Genomic DNA, 26,425 nt, shown 5'->3' with positions numbered 1-26,425 from the left:
GAAAAGTGGTTTTAGTTGGTGAGCAGAGATGCAGCCAGCTGCTCTGTTCTCATCAGATGGGTTTTCATCTCCTTCCTGGTCAGCTCCCAGGCTTCAGCACTGTGGCCCTGCAGACACAACAATATCAACATTAATAAAACATTATGAATAGATTTACTGATTTATTGATTAAATGATGCATTGATTTAGAAACAGACTTACCTTTGGCTCTTGGATTTGACTTGAGAGTCCCTCAAAATACGTTTGCAGCTTCTTGTTCTTCTTTTCACTCCCAATCTAAGTGCATAAAAAGTAAAAAGTGATTAAAAAGAGCTTTATCACACAGTCACCACATACCTGTTAACATTACACATGCACTATGAGCTGATCCTTTTAATGAAGAGCTGCTGTGTGTTAATCCACACTGAGACTCACGCAGGAACGAAGGTTGCTCGCCTGCCTGGAAGCAACATTTTGGAAGTTCTCCACCGTGTTCTCCTCCCATGATGCAGCGCTGTGATCCTCCTAAAACAGAGAAACCATCTCCTCCAGAACCTGAGCCATGAAACGCAGTTTGTCTGCAGCCTGGAAGAAGAAGATAAATCACAGATTATACGTATTATACGTACGTATGCAGAGTATACACTTTATACTGGGGGGAAACAAAAAAAACATCAAAAATAACTCACAATTTTCTATGAAAACAACTTCTAAATGTGTCTTTTGTTATTTATTACTAAAGTTGACTTACTGATGGTTTGGACTCCTAACTGAACATTTACTCACATACTGTACACAAATCTGAAGCTCTTTATATTTCACTACAGAGGGAAATATTGCACTTTTTACTCTATTACAGTTATTTAATACCTTTATTTACTTTGCAGATTCAGTTTAATAATATAAAAATATCACCAACAAATGAATTATGATGTAATATTATTTAGACTTGGCTTAAAACAACATTTACAAGCTTTAACTTTAGGGTAATGCACATATTAATGATATAATAAACTATAATCAGGTGGTATAAATATATAAAATGTAATTAACAAATATATTATAATGTAATATTGTGTAGTTGCTAAATATATAGAAAAAAATTAAGCATTTACAAGCTTTAACTTTTACTCTACTACAGCTATTTAATCCCTTAAATTCCCATGTTAATCGCAAAAAAAAAATCAAATCTGTGTAAAAAAAAACGTTTATTGTTGTTTTGGTGTTTAATTCTCTATCTGGCGTTTTAAATATCGGTTCGGCATTTCAGCTTCAAATGCAAAATTATGTCACTCTGGCCGGCATGAATGTTTATTCATAACAATAATAATCCGAAAATGTGTTTGACAGTACAGGTATGTGCTCAGTGTGAAAGCCGCGTCAGCCTCCGGGTTTCCCACAGGTGTGCAGGTAGGTGAGGAAAGCGAAAAATGAAAGGCGCGCCCTGGAGTATAAATGAAGCGCTGCAGCTCTGCTACAACAGATCAACCGGACCACAAGAGAAATCAGCATTTGCTCCAAAGAAAGGATATCATACCTTTTTAATAAAAAAAAAGAAATCAGCATTTGCTCCAAAGAAAGGATATCATACCTTTTTAATAAAAAAAAAAAGAAATCAGCATTTGCTCCAAAGAAAGGATATCATACCTTTTTAAGAAAAATAAGGATATTTTACCCTTTATAAAGAAGAAGAAAAAGAAGATGACTCCCAGCAGGATCCTGTTCGTCTTTCTGTCTCTCAGCCTGTACAGCTCAGCCTCCTCACTGAGCTGCAGGTGGATGGAGCACAGGTTCAGACATTTCAGTGAAAAGACTTTTAAACTACTGGATACAATGGTAAGAGCACTTCTTTTTTAATGTTGTTTGATGTTTTTACTTTGATTTTTTTATTAGGATGTTGTTTAAAAAGTTACTGAATGTTTTTTTCTGTGTTCTGCAGGCTAATAACTCCACTAACACCACTGAGGATGCTAAAGTGGAGGACACTGTGGCCTTCCCTGATCATCTGTACAACCAGGCGTCCAAAGCTTCAGTAAGTCCACTTCAACTTTTTCTGACAACTGTGTAGGTTATAATGTCTTATTTATTCCAAGCGGTGGAAGAAATAGTCAGATCTTTTACGAAAAAGTAGCTGTAAAACAGTGTAGAAATACTAGATTACAGGTAAAAGTCCTGCATCAAAATCTGACTTAAGAAAAATATTCGCATCAAACTATACTAGTGCTCATTCTGCAGAATAATTCATATTTGATTTTAATTATTGATGCATTAATATGTACATTACTTTAAATTTAAAGCTTGTAAATGATTAAATTTTTACTATATGTTTATCAACTCCACAATATTCCAGTATAATATATTTGTTAATTCATTTCAAATATGTATACTATTTGATTATAGTTATTGAGGCATTAATATGTGCATTATCTCAGAGTTAAAGCTTGTAAATGTTTTTTTTACTTTATATACTGTAGCAGCCAAGTCTCAATAATACAACATCATAATATATTTCTAAAGTAGCAGTAAAACAGTGTAGAAATACTAGATTACAGGTTTAAAAAAATCCTGCATTCTTCAGCAAAAGTACCAAAGTATTAGCATCACACTATACTTGAACTCATTTTGAAGAATGATGCATATTAAGCTTATAGATTATAACTATTGAGGCATCAATATGTACATTACTTCAAAGTTAAAGCTGTACTATACTGTAGCAGCCAAGTATCCATAATTATAGTTAGTTATATTTTGAATTAGTATTCAAAAACTAAATGTATCAAATACATGTAAGAGAGTAAAAAGCGCAATATTTAGTATAAAGTATATAGTATAAAGTTGGAGGAAAATTCAGATATCGTAGGACAACTAGCCAACAATTTGTGTCCAGTATTTGAGTAAATAAACTTACTTTCTCCTTCTTCTTTTTCCAGGCTGAGGACAAACTGTTTTTCATGGCTCAGGTTCTGGAGGAGATGGTTTCTCTGTTTGAGGAGGATCACAGCGCTGCATCATGGGAGGAGAACACGGTGGAGAAGTTCCTCATTCTTCTGAGCCGCCAGGCTGACGGCCTCCGCTCCTGTGTGAGTAGAACAGACTGAAGCTTTCTAGCAGATGTGTCAGTTTAATATAAAACGACTGTATATTAAAGATTTATTGATTTATCTCTCAGATTGGGAGCCACGGCCACAAGAAGAAAAGCAAGAAGCTGCACCTGTACTTCCATAGACTCCTCCACCATGTCCTGGAGAGGATGGTACGGCTGACTCTATATCAGTGCATCAATTAATTAATCAATCAATAAATCTATTGATGATGTTTTAATAATGATTATATTATTGTGTCTGCAGGAGTACAGTGCTGAAGCCTGGGAACTGATCAGGATAGAGATGAAAACCCATCTGATGAGAGCAGAGATAGAGCTGGCTGCACCTCTGCTCAACAACTAATACATGCAGTCTGTTTATTTATTTATTCATCTATATATCTATTAATTTAATTATTTGTTTATCCATTATTTATTTATCTATTTATTTATCTATTCATTACATTTTTTTTATCTATTTCTTTTACTTTTTTTTTTTTTTTTTTACCATTTATTTATTTAATTATTTATTCATCTAGTTATCTATTTGTCCATTTATTTATTTATTTATTTATCTAGTTATTTATTTGTCTTTTTATTTATTTATTTATCTAATTATTTATTTGCTTTGAGCAAAACAGAATGAATTTTATTTTTTCGCGAAATCCGATAAAATAATTATATCTCTTTACACCAAGTGTATTTATTCATACGTGGAGTATTAATGTATTTGTGTGTTCATCCGTTTATTTATTAACATGGTGTTATTTATTAATTGAGTTGTTTGTGTATTTATTGATCATGTATTTGTCAATGTTCATCATCATCATCATTCATGTTTTTACCTTGAGCAAAAAATGAACAAAAAGAATAATATTGTCTAATTATTTATTATATATAATCATGTACTTTTTTTTACTTTGCTTTTGCAAAATGGAATTCTCAAAAAGATTTCTCTTGTATCCAATGAAATACATATTTTTGTCAATAAAATGTATTTATTTGTTTATTGAACCATTTATTTCCTTTATTAATTTATTTATCCATTTAGTTATTTATTAATTGATCTAGTTAGTTAGTTATTTATCATGTATAACTGTATTTATTTAATTTGAGTTGCTAAATACAATGAAGTAGTAATTTTTTAATTCTTAAAAAAGACATTACACTTTGCCGAAAGCTACGTTCTAAGCTAAGTCCTGAGTCCCGTGTGTTTAAGTCTGAGTCATTATTTCCTGAGCTTGAGATCTAGTCCAAATCCTGAGTCCTTTGTTTTTTAGTCCAAGTCGTCAATGTGCGAGTCCAAGTCTGAATCATCAGACTGCAAGTCAGACCTGCACTCTAATGACTCGGACTCAGACTCGACTCGGGCTATTTTTTGTTGATTCAGACTTGAAAACTCAGAACTTTAACTCAAACTCAAAGTTTTGATGACCCGACCTACACTCTGATGACTCGGACTTAGACTCAACTCAGGCTCTTTTTGTTGACTCAGACTTGGACTCTGACTTGAACACTCAGACTTGGAGTCGGACTCAGGTAATAATGACCCGACTCGAACCCTAGGGAGTCAGACTCAGGTAATGTTGACTCGGACTCTATCACTAGGGACTCGGATTCAGTTGGGTCATCATTACCTGAGTCAGATCCCTAGTGTTAAAGTCCAAGTCACCATTACCTGAGTCTGAGTCCAAGTCCCTAGTCTTCAAGTCCGAGCCATCAGACTGCAAGTCAGATTCGGACTCAGGTTATTTTTATTGATTCAGACTTGAAAACTCAGAACTTTAACTCAAACTCCAAGTTTTGATGACCCGACCAACACTCTGATGACTCGGACTCAGACTCAACTCAGGCTCTTTTTGGTGACTCAGACTTGGACTCTGACTTGAACACTCGGAACTCGGAGTCAAACTCAGGTAATAATGACCCAACTTGCACTCTGATGACTCTGACTCGAACACTAGGGACTCGGACTCAGACTCAGGTGATGATGACTTGGACTCGGACTTGAACACAAGGGACTTGGACTCAGGTAGTGATGACTCAGACTCGAACACTAGGGATTCGGAACATGTTCCTGCATTAAATACAAAAACTCTGCATCCCATTTGTTTATGTAACAGGAATAAAAACAATAAACACATTTCCATTTGTTTAAAATATTTTATTTTTGTTGCAATAAGAACATTCCACTTTGCACGATCAATAAATAAATGTATAAATAAAAACATAAAAACACAAATAAATAAATATATATTTATTTATTTATATATATATATATATAAACAGACTGCATGTATTAGTTGTTGAGCAGAGGTGCAGCCAGCTCTATCTCTGCTCTCATCAGATGGGTTTTCATCTCCGTCCTGATCATTTCCCAGGCTTCAGCACTGTACTCCTGCAGACACAATAATATCATCGTTATTAAAACGTCATCAATAGATTTATTGATTGATTGATTAATGGACTAATAGATAGATAAAGACTTACCATTCTCTTCAGGACTGTTACGGCTCCACCCACACCCTCCTCCTCTGCTCCTTCACACCCCTCTGTTCCGGCCTCAGCCACTCCCAGCACCTCAGCTCGCTCCCAGCAGGCACTCCTCAGACACAGCTGCAACAGGTTGAGTTGACGAGGTGAAGGAGCCAGATCACTGCACACCTGCTGCTCTCCAATCAACCCCTCTGCCTACAAGACTCCAGCTCTCCTGCCAGTCATCGCCAGATCTTCCCTGATAGTTACCTGGCAAGTACCTAGAAGAGACGCAGACTCCCTGCGAAGTGTTTGTTGCTGTTGCTGTTGCCTTTTTGCCTTTTGGCTTTTTGACCTTTTTTGCCTCCTTGCCTTGCTCCAACTCACATTCAACCTCTCTTCCCACAGATCTCCCCTCTCCAGCAGTGATCCGGCTTGCCTGCCTGTCAACCAGCCCAGTCACCTCACCTGCTCTTCACCTCCAGCTCACCTCCGGTTCCCCTCCAGCTCACCTCCAGCTCCCCTCCAGCTCACCCAGCCTTTTCCCCCCACATCACCCTGTTAATAAAACCCTGAACTCTACTAAATCCTGCCTCCTGTGTTGTGCGCTCGAGCCTCTCCCCGCTGCCCCTAACAGAAGATCTGGCCATGGACCCAGGCTCGGCAGACACAGGAGAGCGGACCCAAACCCCACTCCCTGAACCCGCACAGCAGGCTCTCCAGGCCCAAGGGAGAGTTATTTCGGATCACAGCCGTCTCCTCAGGGAGGCTTCGGTTTCTGTCCAGTCCCTGGGTGACCGGCTCCTGGCCCAGGAGGCTCTCCAGCAGGGGCGCTCTTCCCAGGTCCAGAACCTCACATCGATGGTCCAGGCCCTGTCGGAGCAGGTGGCTGCACTTATGGCTGCCATCACCCCCCTGGCTGCCCCTGCCGCAGGTCCACCCCCGTTGGCTGCTCCGCCCCCGGCCCTGCCTTCCGTCCAGCCCCGTGAGCCCAACTTGGCCAGTCCCCGCCCCTTCGACGGGACCTTTTCCCAGTTCCGTGGCTTCATCCTGCAGTGTGAGTTGATATTTTCCCATCAACCCAGCCAGTTCCTCACACCAGCAGCCCGTGTGGCCTTCATCACTAACCTCACCACCAGCGAGGCCCTGAATTGGGCCCAGGCCATCCTCAGCTCTCGCCCAGCTTTGTTTGATGACTACACCACCTTCCTCGCTGAGTTCAGGAGGGTCTTCGACCACCCCACTGCTGGGCAGGATGTTGGGGCACGGCTGATGTCCCTTCGCCAGGGGAACCGGACAGCGGCCGCCTTCTCGACAGAGTTTCGCACTCTTGCCGCTGGGAGTGGTTGGAATGACGCTGGGCTAAGGAGCGCTTTTCGTCAGGGGCTGAGTGAGACCATCAAGGACGAACTCATCAGAGACAAGCCCTCCACTCTGGACGAACTGGTGGTCTTGGCTATTGATGTGGACGAGCGCATCAGGGAGCGCCAGCGTGAGAGGCAGCCCCCGACCAGCTCATCACGGCCCTGGAACACCATCCTCCGGGCCTCCCCGCCAAGGGCCAACCCCCCTGTTCGCGAACCAGCCACCACCATCCCCTCAGGTGAGGAGCCCATGCAGTTGGTTCGGACTCGCCTCACCGCAGCAGAGAGGAACCGGAGGATTGTCCGGGCCTTGTGCCTCTACTGTGGTGATGGCAGGCACCTCCGCGACTCCTGCCCCTCCCTGCCAAAAGAGTAGGCTCACCCGAAGGGGGATTGCGGGTTAGCCGAATTACTCACTCCCCACCACCTATCAGCCCAGCCAGGTTCCATGTCACCCTCTCCTGGCAGGGTCAGACTATCTCAGTCGGGGCCATCATAGACTCAGGGGCAGACGGGAACTTCCTGGACGCCCAGTTTGCCCGCTCGGCTGCCCTCCCCCTCGTCGCCCTGGAGTCCCCACTGGCAGTCTCTGCCCTTGATGGACACAGTCTGGGGCCCCTCACCCACCGCACAAGACCCCTCTCCATGACCATCTCTGGGAACCATGTGGAGACGATCCACTTCTACGTCCTTAATTCTCCCCAAGCCCCCCTCATTCTGGGCCGACCATGGCTTGAGCTCCACATTCCCCATGTCAGCTACGGTGAGGGGCGCATCCTCAGCTGGAGTACGGCCTGCTATGCGCGGTGTCTCCGTGCTGCCCATACCCCGTCGTCACCACCACAGCCCCCTCCAGCTCCCCCGGACCTCTCCTCCGTGCCAGAGGTCTACCACGACTTGGGAGAGGCCTTCAGTAAGGAGCGTGCACGCACCCTGCCCCCGCACCGGCCCTATGACTGTGCCATTGAGCTCCGCCCTGGCAGCAAACACCCGGTCAGCCGCCTGTACAACCTTGCCCCTCCAGAGAAGGCCGCCATGGATGAGTACATCTCCGAGAGCCTGGCCGAGGGGCTTATCCGACCTTCTCACTCCCCGGTGGCAGCGGGATTTTTTTTTTGTGAAGAAGAAGGATGGGTCCCTCAGGCCATGCATTGACTACCGTGAGCTCAATGCCATCACCATCCGGAACACCTACCCTCTCCCCCTCATGAGCTCCAACTTCGAGCCCCTCCTCGGGGCCACGGTGTTCACCAAGTTGGACCTACGGAACGCATACCATCTGGTCCGGATCCGTGAGGGGGACGAGTGGAAGACTGCTTTCAAGACCCCCCGTGGCCACTATGAATACCGAGTGATGCCCTTCGGCCTAACCAACGCCCCCTCGGTTTTCCAGGCCCTGATGAACGACGTGCTGAGGGATATGTTGGACATCTTTGTGGTCCTGTATCTGGATGACATCCTGGTGTTCTCCAGAAACTCCGAAGAACACGTTCAGCATGTCCGCCTCGTCATCCAGCGTCTCTTGGAGAACCGACTGTTTATAAAGGCTGAGAAATGCACCTTCCACGCTCCCTCCGTGGAATTTCTGGGACTCATTGTGGAGGGGGGACGGACCCGGCCTGACCCTAAGAAGATCCGGGCAGTCGTCGACTGGGAACAGCCTACCTCCCGCAAGCAGCTGCAGTCCTTCCTCGGCTTCGCCAACTTTTATCGCCGGTTCGTTCGGGACTACAGTCGGGTGGCTGCCCCCCTCACTGCCCTCACCTCCTCTCTGCGACCGTTTGCCTGGACACCAGGTGCCAGTACCGCCTTCGCTGACCTGAAGAGGCGCTTCACCTCTGCACCGATCCTGGTCAACCCAGACCCAGCGAAGCCCTTCATAGTAGAGGTGGACGCCTCAGACACGGGCGTGGGCGGTGTCCTCTCCCAGCGGTCTGCTGACCAGAAGATGCGCCCCTGTGCCTTCTTTTCCCGTCGCTACTCCCCCGCAGAGGCCAACTACGACATTGGTAACCGGGAGCTACTGGCTGTTGTGGAGGCATTCCAGGAGTGGCGGCACTGGCTGGAGGGCGCAGAGCACCCCATCACTGTTCTTTCAGACCACAAGAATCTGACGTACATCAGGTCGGCCAGGAGGTTGACCTCCCGCCAGGCACGCTGGGCCCTGTTCCTCGGGCGGTTCGACTTCACCATCACGTTCCGCCCGGGGTCCCTTAACAATAAGGCTGACTCTCTGTCTCGGTGTCATGCGGCGGGGGAGGAGCCTACCACTCCAGATACCATCCTTCCTTCCTCCCGGGTCATCGGAGTGGTGAAGATGGACATCGAGGCAGTGGTCATAAGGGCTCAGCACACCCAGCCCGACCCTGGGACTGGTCCACCTGGTCGTCTCTTCGTTCCGGAGGCCGTCAGAGCCACGGTAATCCAGTGGGGTCATGCCAGCCGCTTTGCCTGCCACCCGGGGGCCCGACGTACCCTGTCCTTCCTGCGCCGGCAGTTCTGGTGGCCTACTATGGCAGAGGATGTCCGGGGGTACGTCTCAGCCTGCCCCACTTGTGCCCGCAGCAAGGCATCCCATCAGCCCCCGTCTGGTCTGCTGCGGCCCCTCCCCGTACCCAGTCGTCCATGGTCCCACATCGCGGTCGACTTTGTCACTGGTCTCCCCCTGTCCCAGGGTGACTCAGTCATCCTCACCATTGTGGACCGTTTTTCAAAGTCTGTGCGGTTGGTGGCCCTGGCGAAGCTGCCAACCGCAGCGGAGACTGCAGAGCTGCTGACTGCCCATGTCTTCAGGCTGTACGGGCTCCCCCAGGATGTGGTGTCCGACTGTGGTCCCCAGTTCACCTCGAAGGTGTGTCAGGCCTTCTGTGGGGGTATTGGGGCCACGGCAAGCCTCTCATCCGGCTACCACCCCCAGACCAACGGGCAGGCCGAGAGGACCAATCAGAGTCTGGAGTCAGCACTCCGCTGCATGGCTTCCCTCCATCCATCCTCCTGGAGCAGGGACCTGCCCTGGGTTGAGTACTCCCTGAATGCCATGGTCAGCGACTCCACCGGCCGGTCACCTTTTTTGAGTGCTCCCTGGGGTACCAGCCCCCCCTGCTCCCACTCCAGGAGGCTGATGCTTCGGTCCCGTCTGTCCAGGCTCACATCCATCGGTGTCGGCGGGTTTGGGCCTCTGTGCGCTCGGCTCTGCTCCGTGCTACGTCGCGGGCCGCTCGGGGTGCCAACCGGCACCGCTCCCCTGCACCTGAGTACCAGGCCGGCCAGCGGGTTTGGCTGTCCACTGCTGACCTCCCCCTCCACGTCCCCTCCCGGAAGCTGGCGCCCAGGTTCATCGGCCCCTATGTCATCGACCGGGTGATCAACCCTGCGGCTGTCCGGCTGGTCCTCCCCCACTCCCTTCGGCGTGTCCACCCGGTGTTCCACGTCTCCCGGGTCAAGCCCGTCGTCACAAATGCTCTTGTGCCGCCGGCTCCTGCTCCGCCCCCTCCTCAGCTGGTGGATGGTCACCCTCAGTGGGCGGTTCGGCGGCTCCTTCGGGCCCGGCGCCAGGGCCGGGGGTTCCAGTACCTGGTGGACTGGGAGGGGTATGGGCCTGAGGAACGGAGCTGGGTTCCCAGGTCGCAGATCATGTCCCCTGCCCTCCTCCGGGACTTCTACAGGGCCCACCCTGATGCCCCGGGTGGGCCCCGGATGGCCGCACCTGGAGGTGCTCGCTCGGGGGGGGTCCTGTTACGGCTCCACCCACACCCTCCTCCTCTGCTCCTTCACACCCCTCTGTTCCGGCCTCAGCCACTCCCAGCACCTCAGCTCGCTCCCAGCGGGCACTCCTCAGACACAGCTGCAACAGGTTGAGTTGACGAGGTGAAGGAGCCGGATCACTGCACACCTGCTGCCACTCTCCAATCAACCCCTCTGCCTACAAGACTCCAGCTCTCCTGCCAGTCATCGCCAGATCTTCCCTGATAGTTACCTGGCAAGTAAGAGACGCAGACTCCCTGCGAAGTGTTTGTTGCTGTTGCCTTTTTGCCTTTTGGCTTTTTGACCTTTTTTGCCTCCTTGCCTTGCTCCAACTCACATTCAACCTCTCTTCCCACAGATCTCCCCTCTCCAGCAGTGATCCGGCTTGCCTGCCTGTCAACCAGCCCAGTCACCTCACCTGCTCTTCACCTCCAGCTCACCTCCGGTTCCCCTCCAGCTCACCTCCAGCTCCCCTCCAGCTCACCCAGCCTTTTCCCCCCACATCACCCTGTTAATAAAACCCTGAACTCTACTAAATCCTGCCTCCTGTGTTGTGCGCTCGAGCCTCTCCCCGCTGCCCCTAACACAGGACGTGTCTGAAGAGTCTCCTGAAGTACCTGTGCAGCTTCTTGTTCTTCTTCTTGTGGCCATGGCTCCCAATCTGAAAGAATTACCAGAAAATAAATACATATTTTATAATGTTTACCTTTTTTCTTTTAGTTTGTGGTCATTAGATTAACCTGACACATCTGCCAGTATACTTCAGTTTCACACAGAGCTTGATACATGATTAAAAAAACAGATGATTTCCTTGTACTAGAAAAATTATAGCACACAACTGTCTTCAATATAACCATTTGTGCCATAGTAACAGTCCAAGATTGTTCTCATGTACTGAATTGTTTTTATCAATAAAAAGTGAAAGCCTGCTCTTGTTCTAGTTCTTATCTGTCTTGCAAGTTGTCACTTCAAGGCTGCTGCTAGGTCTGCAGGTGACTTCTCATTGACTTTTGTTTCTTTATTGATTTTCCACACCATCCTTTATACTCACACAGGAGCGAAGGCCGTCAGCCTGGCTGGTCAGACGCAGGAGGAGCTCCTCCACCGTGTTCTCCTCCCATGATGCAGCTCTGTGATCCTCCTCAAACAGAGAAACCATCTCCTCCCGAATCTGAGCCATGAAAAACAGTTTGTCTTCAGCCTGGACAAAGAAGAAGGAGAAGAAGAAGAAGAAAGAATATTTATTCAAACACTGTACACGAATCTGAAGTACTTGTATTTCCATTTCCTGTAGAAAACTATCAAGTCATGTCTTTGATTTCTCATGTTTTGCATTCACTGTTTGACTTGTAGACAGAAGTTGAAGTGGACTTACTGAAGCTTTGGACGCCTGGTTGTACAGATGATCAGGGAAGGCCACAGTGTCCTCCACTTCAGCATCCTCAGTGGTGTTGGTGGAGTTATTAGCCTGAGCACACACACACACATCATTAAGTAAACATAAAGGAAAGAAAAAAACATTCTGTAACTTTTCAAACAACATCCCAATAAAAAAGTCCACTTACCATTGAATCCAGTAGATTCAAAGACTTGTTGCTGGAATGTCTGAATCTGTTGTCCATCCACCAGCAGCTCAGTGAGGAGGCTGCACCGCACAGGCTGAGAGTCACAAACACAAATAGGATCCGGCCCAACATTTAAAAAGTTGGAGCTACTGGTCTCAATCCTACTGCAGGGCACACCGTTAATATTCCTTTTTCTGTCACACCTGGCACGGGTCCAAGTCCCTAGTGTTCAGGTCCGAGTGCTGGTCCCAATCCTACTGCAGGGCACACCTTTAATACTCCTTTTTCTGTCACACCTGGCACGGGTCCAAGTCCCTAGTGTTCAGGTCCGAGTGCTGGTCTCAATCCTACTGCCGGGTACACCTTTAATATTCTTTTTTCTGCCACACCTGGAAGGAGTCCAAGTCCCTAGTGTTCGGGTCTGAGTCCCAGTCCCTGGTGTTTGAGTCCGTCTGAGTCCCTAGTGTTCAGGTCCGAGTGCTGGTCCCAATCCTACTGCAGGGCACACCTTTAATATTCCTTTTTCTGTCACACCTGGCACGGGTCCAAGTCCCTAGTGTTCAGGTCCGAGTGCTGGTCTCAGTCCTACTGCAGGGCACACCTTTAATACTCCTTTTTCTGTCACACCTGGCACGGGTCCAAGTCCCTAGTGTTCAGGTCCGAGTGCTGGTCCCAATCCTACTGCAGGAAACACCTTTAATACTCCTTTTTCTGTCACACCTGGCACAGGTCCAAGTCCCTAGTGTTCAGGTCCGAGTGCTGGTCCCAATCCTATTGCAGGGCACACCTTTAATATTCCTTTTTCTGTCACACCTGGCACAAGTCCAAGTCCCTAGTGTTCAGGTCCGAGTGCTGGTCTCAATCCTACTGCCGGGTGTACCTTTAATATTCTTTTTTCTGATACGCCTGGCACGGGTCCAAGTCCCTCGTTTTCAGGTCTGAGTCCCAGTCCCTGGTGTTTGAATCCAAGTCTGAGTCCCTAGTGTTCGGATCCGAGTCCGAGTCCCTAGTATTCGGGTCTGCTGGTCTCAATCCTACAACAGGGCACACCTTTATATTATTTTTTTCTGAAACACCTGGTAGGAGTCCAAGTCCCTAGTGTTCAGGTCCGACTCCCAAGTCCCTAGTGTTCGGGTCTGCTGGTCTCAATCCTACTGCTGGGTGCACCTTTACTACTCCTTTTTCTGACACACCTGGCAGGAGTCCAAGTCCCTAGTGTTTGAGTCCGAGTCCAAGTCCAAGTCCCTAGTGTTCAGATCCAAGTCCGAGTCCCTCATGTTTGGGTCCGAGTCCCTAGTGTTCGGGTCTGTTGGTCTCAATCATACTGGGCACACCTTTAATATTTATTTTTACTGATACACCTGGAAAGAGTTCAAGTCCCTAGTGTTCGGGTCCGAGTCCAGTCCGAGTCCCTAGTGTTCGGGTCCGAGTCCAGTCCGAGTCCCTAGTGTTCGAATCAGAGTCCAGGTCCCTAGATTTTGAGTCCTGAGTCCTTAATATTCAATTCAGAGTCCCTAGTGTTCAGGTTCGAGTGCTGGTCTCAATCATACTGCATGGCACACCTTTAATATTCTTTTTTCTGACACACCTGGAAGGAGTCCAAGTCCCTAGTGTTCGCATCCAAGTCCGAGTCCCTAGTGTTCAAGTCCAAGAGTGCAAGTGGGGTTGTCATTACCCGAGTTTGAGTGTGATTCCGAGTGTTCCAATTCAAGTCCATGTCTAAATCACCAAGAGGAGGCCTGTGCCCTGACCGGGATTCGAACCCAAGTCTACCGCGCCAAGACATGGCCAAAAATTCTGTCCTATCCAACAGATCCATAATGTAGTGTAAAATATTATGTTTTTAATTCTTCAACTTGAATTACGTACTGTCAGAGGAAATACTATAAAAACATGTGTTCCTGTATTAAATACAAAAACTCTGCATTGCTTTTGTTTATGTAACATGAAAAAAAAACAATTAATACATTTCCATTTGCTTGATAATATATTATTTTTATTGCAATAGTATAAAAATACAAAGAAAAAATTTCATTTTGATCGAAGCTTGTTGATCAGTATAGAGAAATGCACGATCAATAAATAAATAAATGCATAAATAAAAGCATAGATATATAAATAAATAAATAGACTGTATGCACATCTGTAGTGTGACAGACATGTTTTAGTTGGTGAGCAGAGATGCAGCCAGCTGCTCTGTTCTCATCAGATGGGTTTTCATCTCCTTCCTGATCAGCTCCCAGGCTTCAGCACTGTGGCCCTGCAGACATAACAATATCAACATTAATAAAACATCATGAATAGATTTATTGATTTATTGATCAAATGATGCATTGATTTAGAAACAGACTTACCTTTGGCTCTAGGATTTGACTTGAGAGTCCCTCAAAATATGTTTGCAGCTTCTTGTTCTTCTTTTCACTCCCAATCTAAGTGCATAAAAAGTAAAAAGTGATTAAAAAGAGCTTTATCACACAGTCACCACATACCTGTTAACATTACACATGCACTATTAGCTGATCCTTTTAATGAAGAGCTGCTGTGTGTTAATCCACATTGAGACTCACACAAGAACGAAGGTTGCTCGCCTGCCTGGAAGCAACATTTTGGAAGTTCTCCACCGTGTTCTCCTCCCATGATGCAGCGCTGTGATCCTCCTCAAACAGAGAAACCATCTCCTCCAGAACCTGAGCCATGAAACGCAGTTTGTCTGCAGCCTGGAAGAAGAAGATTTATCACAGATTATAGGACACTTTATACAGGGGGGAAACAAAGAAAACATCAAAAATAACTCACAATTTTCTATGAAAACAACTTCTTGCAAAAAAAGACAGAAAATATAAATTTGTCTTTTGATATTTATGACAAAAGTTAGTTACCATCAGTTACTGATGGTTTGGACTCCAAACTGAACATTTACTCACATACTGTACACAAATCAGAAGCTCTTTATACTTACAGAGGGAAATATTGCACTTTTTACTCTATTACAGTTATTTAATACCTTTATGTACTTTACAGATTCATATTATATAACTAACTTATATAACTACAGTATATAAAGTAAAAAAAACAAACATTTGAAGGCTTTAACTTTAAGGTAATGGACATATTGGTGCCTCAGTTTATATAATCAGATAGTATAAATATATAAAATGTAACTAACAAATACATTATAATGTAAATTGTGGAATTGAAAAATATAGAGTAAAAAAATAGCATTTACAAACTTTACTTTTGCTGAAGAATGCAGGATTTTTACCTGTAATCTAATATGTCTATACTGTTTTACTGCTACTTAAGAAAGATATTATGATGTAATATCATTTAGACTTGGCTGCTTCAGTATATGAAGCAAAAAAACAAAACATTTACAAGTTCTAACTTTAAGGTAATGCAGATACGAATGCTTAAATATATATATATAGCATTTACAAGCTTTAACTTTGAAGTAATGAACATATTAATGGCTCAATAATTAGAACCAAATATGCTTTATTCTGAAGAATGAGCACTATGCTTTGCTTAAGTCAGATTTTGAATTCAGGACTTTTACCTGTAATCTAGTATTTCTACACTGTTTTACTGCTACTTTTTACGTTAAAGATCTGAGTATTTCTTCCACCGCTTGGAATAAATAAGACATGATAACCTACATATATGTCAGAAAACAATTTCTTGTGTAAAGGAGAAAAACAAACCTAGTCATGTCTTTGATTTCTCATATTTTGCATTCACTGTTTGACTCGTAGACAGAAGTTGAAGTGGACTTACTGAAGCTTTGGACGCCTGGTTGTACAGATGATCAGGGAAGGCCACAGTGTCCTCCACTTCAGCATCCTCAGTGGTGTTAGTGGAGTTATTAGCCTGCAGATCACATACACATCATGAAGTAAACAAACGAGGAAAGAAAAATAACATTCAACAGCATTAAGAAGAAGTGCACTCACCATGTTGTCCAGTAGATTTATACAGATTCCACTGTGTTGTCTGTATTTCAGGTCCATCCACCTGCAGCTCAGTGAGGAGACTGAACTGTACAGGCTGAGAGACAGAAACACGAACAGGATCCTGCTGGGAGTCATTTTCTTTTCTTCTGTTTTAAGTACAAAGTTTCTTTGTTTGGAGCAAATGCTGATTTCTCTGGTCATCCAGGTAATGTGTTGGAGTGAAGCGGCAGCGCTTCATTTATACAGCAGAGCGCACCTTTTTCATTTTCCCATCATACCTGTGGGAAACATAGCGGACGAGCTGCGGCAAAGGTCTATTCACCGCAGCATATGTCAAACACATTTCGCTTTGAATTAGCGTCCTAATGACTAAAATTCTCCCATAATAAAAACATAAATAAATACCACAGTGAAAAATATCACGTATGTTAAACACACATTAAAAAGGCATGCAGAATAACTATAATAACCAAAATCATCAACAAAACCATGCAAAATGTCTAGATATCAGCTCTAAAATTAAAGTCTTAAGAGCTATTTTTGTTCTTATCATTATATTTGTCCAAATAAATGTAGTTGTACCAGGCATTTAATGAACAAGAAATTGAAGAAAACAAGGGTCTAATATTTTTTCCATGACTGTAATCACAAACAGGACTCTCGGTATTATTATATTATTGCGATTTTTAAGGCTTAACACAGCTTTACAGACAAAATAAGAACTAATGATAATATAAGGCTATATTTATTTGTTTGATTTTGTTATTTGTGCAGTGATTTTTGCAGATTTAATCGCGTTTTTGATGCAGTCATCAGCTCCACTGTCCATGTCTGTTGTTTTTTTTTTTTTAAACCCAATCAATCTTAAATTGTGTGTAATTCAAAACACCGATGCAATTCAAACTTTAAATTGCATCATCAGCTGTGTTTGGATTCATAATAATCGTTAATGATAGATCAGTGCTGCTGCAGTCGCGCTGCACTGCGCTGTGTTCACACAGAGTATTACACGGGAAGTTCCCACACGGAGAGAAAATGAAAGTGGCTGCTGTGACGCTTTGTGACGCTTCACGACTTCTGACCGTCTGACATTTCACTTAGTTTTCATTAGAATATGCATGGCGGCTTTTTAACGTGAGAACCTGCAGAGAAGGGGATTCTCCTTCAGCGTACAATTAACTCACAGATTAAAGCTTATGTTCAGCCAGGTATTATTTTCAGCCTGATATTATGGATATGGGAGTTAATATTATTACTGCTGTTATTATTATTATTTTAATTATTATTGCCACGTAGCTGGAGTGTTTTGATCAACTGTCTTTGCATTATTTTATTTTATTTTATTTTATTTTCAGAATGAAAGTGGCTGCTGTTGCGCTTTGTGACGCTTCACGACTTCTGACCATAGCGTCTGACATTTCACTTAGTTTTCATTAGAATATGCATAGCGGCTTTTTAACGTGAGAACCTGCAGAGAAGGGGATTCTCCTTCAGCGTACAATTAACTCACAGATTAAGGCTCATTTTCAGCCTTCAACCCTATGAATCAATATGACAGTTATGTTATTATTTTATTATTATTAGGCCCAGGTAGCTAAAGTATTTTGATCAACATCTGTCTTTGCATAATTTAATTTAATTTATTCTAATTTAATTTTATTTATTTATTTACTTATTTATTTATTTATTTATTTATTTATTTATTTATTTATTGCATCCCATGTGTATTTTTCCTCCAAAAGCCAGTAACAAGAGCATCACATTAGACTAACAGCCTACTTCAGCACTGAACGGTATTAAACTGATAGTAAATCATATTATGATTAAAAAATAGGCCGATTATTTATTATTTTTCATTCCTGAGGGCTGAGGCCTTACGATGCAGCCTTCAATATTTCTTTCAGCCTTATGCGATAAAATTGTCCATTATTTCACACGCATTTTTTGTACAAAGTATTTGGCTTTCTTTGTTACTTTAAGCATCTTGTGACACATCACATTTCTATGTTGGGAAGCCCATAGACATAAACAGTTTACTTACATTTTAAATAAAAGCTACATTTAGATGTGGAGTCTGTGCATGTTCTGAGTGGATAAATTGTAGCATGCATTAGTTTTAACTACTACACTAAATGAGTCCATATTTTCAACCATAATGCATCAATTTTTATTTAAAACATAAATAGGTAAATTTAAATTCACCAGGAAATAAAAGTTGAAATCTGTAAATTATCATAATGTTCATTACATTCATTACAGATGTTCCCCTGAGTTATTAAATTACTTAATGGTCTTTAATGTTAAATTAGCCTACAGTTAATTGTGTGTAAAAATACAAAACAAAACAAAAAATACGCATCATGTTGCTGAATGTAAAATTACGGCAATTTGCTGTTCTTTTTTTCAGTAAAACGTTGAACTGAATGTAAAAAAAAAAGGTAAAAAGTCTGAGCGCAAACGTTACCAAACATTTACTGTCATATTAAAGTAAAAAACAAAACAAAAACAAACAAATAACAACCTTTAGTTATTCTACAAATAGCCTTTATATCTTTTAACTACTGTATCATACATTATATGTTTGACGTTAAATGAATAGGCCTGTGTGTGCTGACGTGCCGCGGTGAAAACCACATGGACCTCCATGTTTCCCTGCGGACACATTAGGAAAATGAAAAAGGTGCGCTCTGCTGTATAAATGAAGCGCTGCCGCTTCACTCCAACACATCACCTGGATAACCAGAGAAATCAGCATTTGCTCCAAACAAAGAAACTTTGTACTTAAAACAGAAGAAAAGAAAATGACTCCCAGCAGGATCCTGTTCGTGTTTCTGTCTCTCAGCCTGTACAGTTCAGTCTCCTCACTGAGCTGCAGGTGGATGGACCTGAAATACAGACAACACAGTGGAATCTGTATAAATCTACTGGACAACATGGTGAGTGCACTTCTTCTTAATGCTGTTGAATGTTACTTTTCTTTCCTCGTTTGTTTACTTCATGATGTGTATGTGATCTGCAGGCTAATAACTCCACTAACACCACTGAGGATGCTGAAGTGGAGGACACTGTGGCCTTCCCTGATCATCTGTACAACCAGGCGTCCAAAGCTTCAGTAAGTCCACTTCAACTTCTGTCTACGAGTCAAACAGTGAATGCAAAATATGAGAAATCAAAGACATGACTAGGTTTGTTTTTCTCCTTTACACAAGAAATTGTTTTCTGACATATAGGCCTATGTAGGTTTTCATGTCTTATTTATTCCAAGCGGTGGAAGAAATACTCAGATCTTTAACGTAGAAAGTAGCAGTAAAACAGTAGAAATACTAGATTACAGGTAAAAGTCCTGAATTCAAAATCTGACTTAAGCAAAGCATAGTGCTCATTCTTCAGAATAAAGCATATTTGGTTCTAATTATTGAGCCATTAATATGTTCATTACTTCAAAGTTAAAGCTTGTAAATGCTATATAGGCTATATATATATAAATATATATATATATATGTACTCTGCGTTGTGTAAAGTTGACGCTCAGACCAGTTTTCCTTTTGGAGGCGATCTCCGTTTATTCTCACAGCCTGACAGATACAATTAAAATAAACAATCTCCAGTTAGTCCTTCCCTCATTCAGCTCCTAAGCAAATGTACAAAAGTATATTACAGATTTTGACATTTAAAACAACATTTAAGCATAACGGTCAATTAACGGACATACACAGGAAAGAAATGCAGCTTACCTCTGCCATCAACAGTTACAAACGGGCAGCGGTACGCGCGAGGATCCAATATATATACAGTAAACGGACACACAAAAATGACGTGGATTACAGGAGCTTAATGAAACACAAGCACAAGCAGACTAAAGAGGATAACATGTCAGGTAAGAACTATATATACAGATTTTGGGAAATTATAATACAAAAATGAAAACTAAATAACTATCTTATTTGCAATATTTCTGTACAATTTTATATTATATATTAGCCTTGTTACATATATATATATATATATATATATATATATATATATATATTGAAGCATTCGTATGTGCATTACCTTAAAGTTAGAACTTGTAAATGTTTTGTTTTTTTGCTTCATATACTGAAGCAGCCAAGTCTAAATGATATTACATCATAATATCTTTCTTAAGTAGCAGTAAAACAGTATAGACATATTAGATTACAGGTAAAAATCCTGCATTCTTCAGCAAAAGTAAAGTTTGTAAATGCTATTTTTTTACTCTATATTTTTCAATTCCACAATTTACATTATAATGTATTTGTTAGTTACATTTTATATATTTATACTATCTGATTATATAAACTGAGGCACCAATATGTCCATTACCTTAAAGTTAAAGCCTTCAAATGTTTGTTTTTTTTTACTTTATATACTGTAGCAGCCAAGTCTCTATATAATATATCACAATATATTTCTTAGTTATATAATATGAATCTGCAAAGTACATAAAGGTATTAAATAACTGTAATAGAGTAAAAAGTGCAATATTTCTCTCTGTAAGTATAAAGAGCTTCTGATTTGTGTACAGTATGTGAGTAAATGTTCAGTTTGGAGTCCAAACCATCACTAACTGATGGTAACTAACTTTTGTCATAAATATCAAAAGACAAATTTATATTTTCTGTCTTTTTTTGCAAGAAGTTGTTTTCATAGAAAATTGTGAGTTATTTTTGATGTTTTTTTTGTTTCCCCCCAGTATAAAGTGTCCTATAATCTGTGATTTATCTTCTTCTTCCAGGCTGCAGACAAACTGCGTTTCATGGCTCAGGTTCTGGAGGAGATGGTTTCTCTGTTTGAGGAGGATCACAGCGCTGCATCATGGGAGGAGAACACGGTGGAGAACTTCCAAAATGTTGCTTCCAGGCAGGCGAGCAACCTTCGTTCTTGTGTGAGTCTCAGTGTGGATTAACACACAGCAGCTCTTCATTAAAAGGATCAGCTAATAGTGCATGTGTAATGTTAACAGGTATGTGGTGACAGTGTGATAAAGCTCTTTTTAATCACTTTTTACTTTTTATGCACTTAGATTGGGAGTGAAAAGAAGAACAAGAAGCTGCAAACTTATTTTGAGGGACTCTCAAGTCAAATCCTAGAGCCAAAGGTAAGTCTGTTTCTAAATCAATGCATCATTTGATCAATAAATCAATAAATCTATTCATGATGTTTTATTAATGTTGATATTGTTGTGTCTGCAGGGCCACAGTGCTGAAGCCTGGGAGCTGATCAGGAAGGAGATGAAAACCCATCTGATGAGAACAGAGCAGCTGGCTGCATCTCTGCTCACCAACTAAAACATGTCTGTCACACTACAGATGTGCATACAGTCTATTTATTTATTTATATATCTATGCTTTTATTTATGCATTTATTTATTTATTGATCGTGCATTTCTCTATACTGATCAACAAGATTCGATCAAAATGAAATGTTTTCTTTGTATTTTTATACTATTGCAATAAAAATAATATATTATCAAGCAAATGGAAATGTATTAATTGTTTTTTTTTCATGTTACATAAACAAAAGCAATGCAGAGTTTTTGTATTTAATACAGGAACACATGTTTTTATAGTATTTCCTCTGACAGTACGTAATTCAAGTTGAAGAATTAAAAACATAATATTTTACATAACATTATGGATCTGTTGGATAGGACAGAATTTTTGGCCATGTCTTGGCGCGGTAGACTTGGGTTCGAATCCCGGTCAGGGCACAGGCCTCCTCTTGGTGATTTAGACATGGACTTGAATTGGAACACTCGGAATCACACTCAAACTCGGGTAATGACAACCCCACTTGCACTCTTGGACTTGAACACTAGGGACTCGGACTTGGGTGCGAACACTAGGGACTTGGACTTGTAGAGTAAATAATGTGGTGAGAGTTAGCTAGTATCTCTTTATGAGGCTCTCTCGAGGGACTACGTAGCTATTTTTATGACAAATTGTGATTAAATAATGTAAACCTGAGTGATCTATATGATGTTATATGTATAATCAAAATGCTGCAGAGATTTAACTAAGGTGTGGAGAAGTACTGGAAGACAGGAGAAGTAAAATAAGGCCTAGATAAGAATGTTAAGTTTGTGCCAGAAAAAACACCTGTGATCTTTCGCCAGAGATGCTTATTAGAGTGCTTGTCCCGGAGAGCTGATAAGAGCAAGGTTACCCAGCTGGGCAAGAAGCAGCATTAACAGTGCTAAAAACAAGTAGCAGAGGATGAGTGAGAAATAAAACATAGAAAGGCTCTATGGGAACCTACGAATGACTCAAAATCATAGTGATAAAGTAATGCCACTTATGTTGAGTATTTTCAACCCCTAAACATATTGGTGTCTCACTGCCAGGAGATGAGGTAATGCCACCTGCACCTAGGGGGGCGGATATTAACTGAATAAAATGACATTTGGAGCAGCCCCTAGGAGGAGAAATCTAAAGAATCAACAAATTTTATTGGAGGAAAGGTCATAATGAATATGTATGATAGGATGGACATATGTGTGTGAATTCTCTATGAAACCTCATGTAAGTTTCATTTCGAGTTAGAGAGCTTATGGACTGCACCTTTTGTGTATTATATTTGTTCTCTCCACTTTTTATCGATAATAAAGTGTTGTCACAACATCTTGGACTCCTGCTTGAAGATTTTTGAGACCTGTTAGAGAGGTTTTTTGAGCTATTTTCCAACTGGGCTTTTGAATAACTGTTAAAGATAGAGAAGTAATTTTTTCCAATTGGACTCCTTTAAAGACTGATTTATGAGCTATTTGACCTACAACTTGGCCCAGCAAATTACACGACAGACTCCTTCCAGGTGTGTCAGAAAAAAGAATATTAAAGGTGCGCCATGCAGTATGATTGAGACCAGCACTCAAACCTGAACACTAGGGACTCTGAATTGAATATTAAGGACTCAGGACTCAAAATCTAGGGACCTGGACTCTGATTCGAACACTAGGGACTTGAACTCCTTCCAGGTGTATCAGTAAAAATAAATATTAAAGGTGTGCCCAGTATGATTGAGACCAACAGACCCGAACACTAGGGACTCGGACCCAAACATGAGGGACTCGGACTTGGATCTGAACACTAGGGACTTGGACTTGGACTTGGACTCAAACACTAGGGACTTGGACTCCTGCCAGGTGTGTCAGAAAAAGGAGTAGTAAAGGTGCACCCAGCAGTAGGATTGAGACCAGCAGACCCGAACACTAGGGACTTGGGAGTCGGACCTGAACACTAGGGACTTGGACTCCTACCAGGTGTTTCAGAAAAAAATAATATAAAGGTGTGCCCTGTTGTAGGATTGAGACCAGCAGACCCGAATACTAGGGACTCGGACTCGGATCCGAACACTAGGGACTCAGACTTGGACTCAAACACCAGGGACTGGGACTCAGACCTGAAAACGAGGGACTTGGACCCGTGCCAGGCGTATCAGAAAAAAGAATATTAAAGGTGTGCCCTGCAGTAGGATTGGGACCAGCACTCGGACCTGAACACTAGGGACTTGGACTTGTGCCAGGTGTGACAGAAAAAGGAATATTAAAGGTGTGCCCTGCAGTAGGATTGGGACCAGCACTCGGACCTGAACACTAGGGACTTGGACCTGTGCCAGGTGTGACAGAAAAAAGAATATTAAAGGTGTGCCCTGCAGTAGGATTGGGACCAGCACTCGGACCTGAACACTAGGGACTTGGACTTGTGCCAGGTGTGACAGAAAAAGGAATATTAAAGGTGTGCCCTGCAGTAGGATTGGGACCAGCACTCGGACCTGAACACTAGGGACTTGGACCCGTGCCAGGTGTGACAGAAAAAGGAGTATTAAAGGTGTGCCCTGCAGTAGGACTGAGACCACCACTCGGACCTGAACACTAGGGACTTGGACCCGTGCCAGGTGTGACAGAAAAAGGAGTATTAAAGGTGTGCCCTGCAGTAGGATTGAGACCAGCACTCAGACCTGAACACTAGGGACTTGGACTCGTGCCAGGTGTGACAGAAAAAGGAATATTAACGGTGTGTCCTGCAGTAGGATTGAGACCAGCACTCGGACCTGAACACTAGGGACTTGGACTCAGACCCGAACACTAGGGACTTGGACTCCTTCCAGGTGTGGCAGAAAAAATAATATTAAAGGTGCACCCGGCAGTAGGATTGAGACCAGCACTCGGACCTGAACACTAGGGACTCAGACTCGGACTCAAACACCAGGGACTGGGACTCAGACCCGAACACTAGGGACTTGGACTCCTTCCAGGTGTGACAGAAAAAGGAATATTAAAGGTGTACCCAGCAGTAGGATTGAGACCAGCACTCGGACCTGAACACCAGGGACTTGGACCCGTGCCAGGTGTGACAGAAAAAGGACTATTAACGGTGTGCCCTGCAGTAGGACTGAGACCAGTAGCTCCAACTTTTTAAATGTTGGGCCGGATCCTATTTGTGTTTGTGACTCTGTGCGGTGCAGCCTCCTCACTGAGCTGCTGGTGGATGGACAACAGATTCAGACATTCCAGCAACAAGTCTTTGAATCTACTGGATTCAATGGTAAGTGGACTTTTTTATTGGGATGTTGTTTGAAAAGTTACAGAATGTTTTTTTCTTTCCTTTATGTTTACTTAATGATGTGTGTGTGTGCGCTCAGGCTAATAACTCCACCAACACCACTGAGGATGCTGAAGTGGAGGACACTGTGGCCTTCCCTGATCATCTGTACAACCAGGCGTCCAAAGCTTCAGTAAGTCCACTTCAACTTCTGTCTACAAGTCAAACAGTGAATGCAAAACATGAGAAATCAAAGACATGACTTGATAGTTATCTACAGGAAATGGAAATACAAGTACTTCAGATTTGTGTACAGTGTTTGAATAAATATTCTTTCTTCTTCTTCTTCTTCTTCTTCTTCTTCTTCTTCTTTCTCTTCTTCTTCTTCTTCTTCTTCTTCTTCTTCTTCTTCTTCTTCTTCTTCTTCTTCTTCTTCTTCTTCTTCTTCTTCTTCTTTGTCCAGGCTGAAGACAAACTGTTTTTCATGGCTCAGATTCGGGAGGAGATGGTTTCTCTGTTTGAGGAGGATCACAGCGCTGCATCATGGGAGGAGAACACGGTGGAGGAGCTCCTCCTGCTTCTGACCAGCCAGGCTGACGGCCTTCGCTCCTGTGTGAGTATAAAGGATGGTGTGGAAAATCAATAAAGAAACAATAGTCAATGAGAAGTCACCTGCAGACCTAGCAGCAGCCTTGAAGTGACAACTTGCAAGACAGATAAGAACTAGAACAAGAGCAGGCTTTCACTTTTTATTGATAAAAACAATTCAGTACATGAGAACAATCTTGGACTGTTACTATGGCACAACAGGTTATATTGAAGACAGTTGTGTGCTATAATTTTTCTAGTACAAGGAAATCATCTGGTTTTTTTAATCATGTATCAAGCTCTGTGTGAAACTGAAGTATACTGGCAGATGTGTCAGGTTAATCTAATGACCGCAAATTAAAAGAAAAAAGGTAAACATTATAAAATATGTATTTATTTTCTGGTAATTCTTTCAGATTGGGAGCCATGGCCACAAGAAGAAGAACAAGAAGCTGCACAGGTACTTCAGGAGACTCTTCAGACACGTCCTGAAGAGAATGGTAAGTCTTTATCTATCTATTAGTCCATTAATCAATCAATCAATAAATCTATTGATGACGTTTTAATAACGATGATATTATTGTGTCTGCAGGAGTACAGTGCTGAAGCCTGGGAAATGATCAGGACGGAGATGAAAACCCATCTGATGAGAGCAGAGATAGAGCTGGCTGCACCTCTGCTCAACAACTAATACATGCAGTCTGTTTATATGTATATATATATAAATAAATAAATATATATTTATTTATTTGTGTTTTTATGTTTTTATTTATTCATTTATTTATTGATCGTGCAAAGTGGAATGTTCTTATTGCAACAAAAATAAAATATTTTAAACAAATGGAAATGTGTTTATTGTTTTTATTCCTGTTACATAAACAAATGGGATGCAGAGTTTTTGTATTTAATGCAGGAACCTGTTCCGAATCCCTAGTGTTCGAGTCTGAGTCATCACTACCTGAGTCCGAGTCCCTAGTGTTCAAGTCCCAGTCCGAGTCATCATTACCTGAGTCCAAGTCCCTTGTGTTCAAGTCCGAGTCCAAGTCATCATCACCTGAGTCTGAGTCCGAGTCCCTAGTGTTCGAGTCAGAGTCATCAGAGTGCAAGTTGGGTCATT

General features: G+C 42.7%; 2 protein-coding genes and 2 pseudogenes across 2 annotated transcripts; 2 read left to right on the top strand and 2 right to left on the bottom strand.

Annotated features, from left to right (window-relative positions):
- Window positions 1–11: 11 nt before the first annotated feature.
- LOC131959534 (interferon a3-like) lies at window positions 12–12,447 on the bottom strand. The gene is made up of 6 exons (XM_059324740.1): window positions 12,210–12,447; window positions 12,020–12,112; window positions 11,696–11,845; window positions 11,237–11,305; window positions 520–534; window positions 12–107 (listed from the first exon to the last, which is right to left on the bottom strand). Exons 1-6 carry the CDS (start codon window positions 12,339–12,341, stop codon window positions 12–14), a joined length of 555 nt encoding a protein of 184 aa, XP_059180723.1. The 5' UTR covers window positions 12,342–12,447.
- On the top strand, window positions 1,427–3,425 carry LOC131959535 (interferon a3-like). The gene is made up of 5 exons (XM_059324741.1): window positions 1,427–1,815; window positions 1,919–2,011; window positions 2,910–3,059; window positions 3,149–3,232; window positions 3,327–3,425. Exons 1-5 carry the CDS (start codon window positions 1,681–1,683, stop codon window positions 3,423–3,425), a joined length of 561 nt encoding a protein of 186 aa, XP_059180724.1. The 5' UTR covers window positions 1,427–1,680.
- Window positions 12,448–14,373: 1,926 nt separating the features above from the next.
- On the bottom strand, window positions 14,374–16,397 carry LOC131959533 (interferon a3-like; annotated as a pseudogene).
- Window positions 16,398–18,857: 2,460 nt separating this feature from the next.
- On the top strand, window positions 18,858–26,032 carry LOC131959995 (uncharacterized; annotated as a pseudogene).
- The last annotated feature ends 393 nt before the right edge of the window (window positions 26,033–26,425 follow it).

Source organism: Centropristis striata, chromosome 21, assembly GCF_030273125.1.
Source record: "Centropristis striata isolate RG_2023a ecotype Rhode Island chromosome 21, C.striata_1.0, whole genome shotgun sequence".
Taxonomy (NCBI): domain Eukaryota; kingdom Metazoa; phylum Chordata; class Actinopteri; order Perciformes; family Serranidae; genus Centropristis; species Centropristis striata.
The sequence above is the reverse complement of the archived record's forward strand: the minus strand, read 5'-3'. Positions and strand labels throughout refer to the sequence as shown.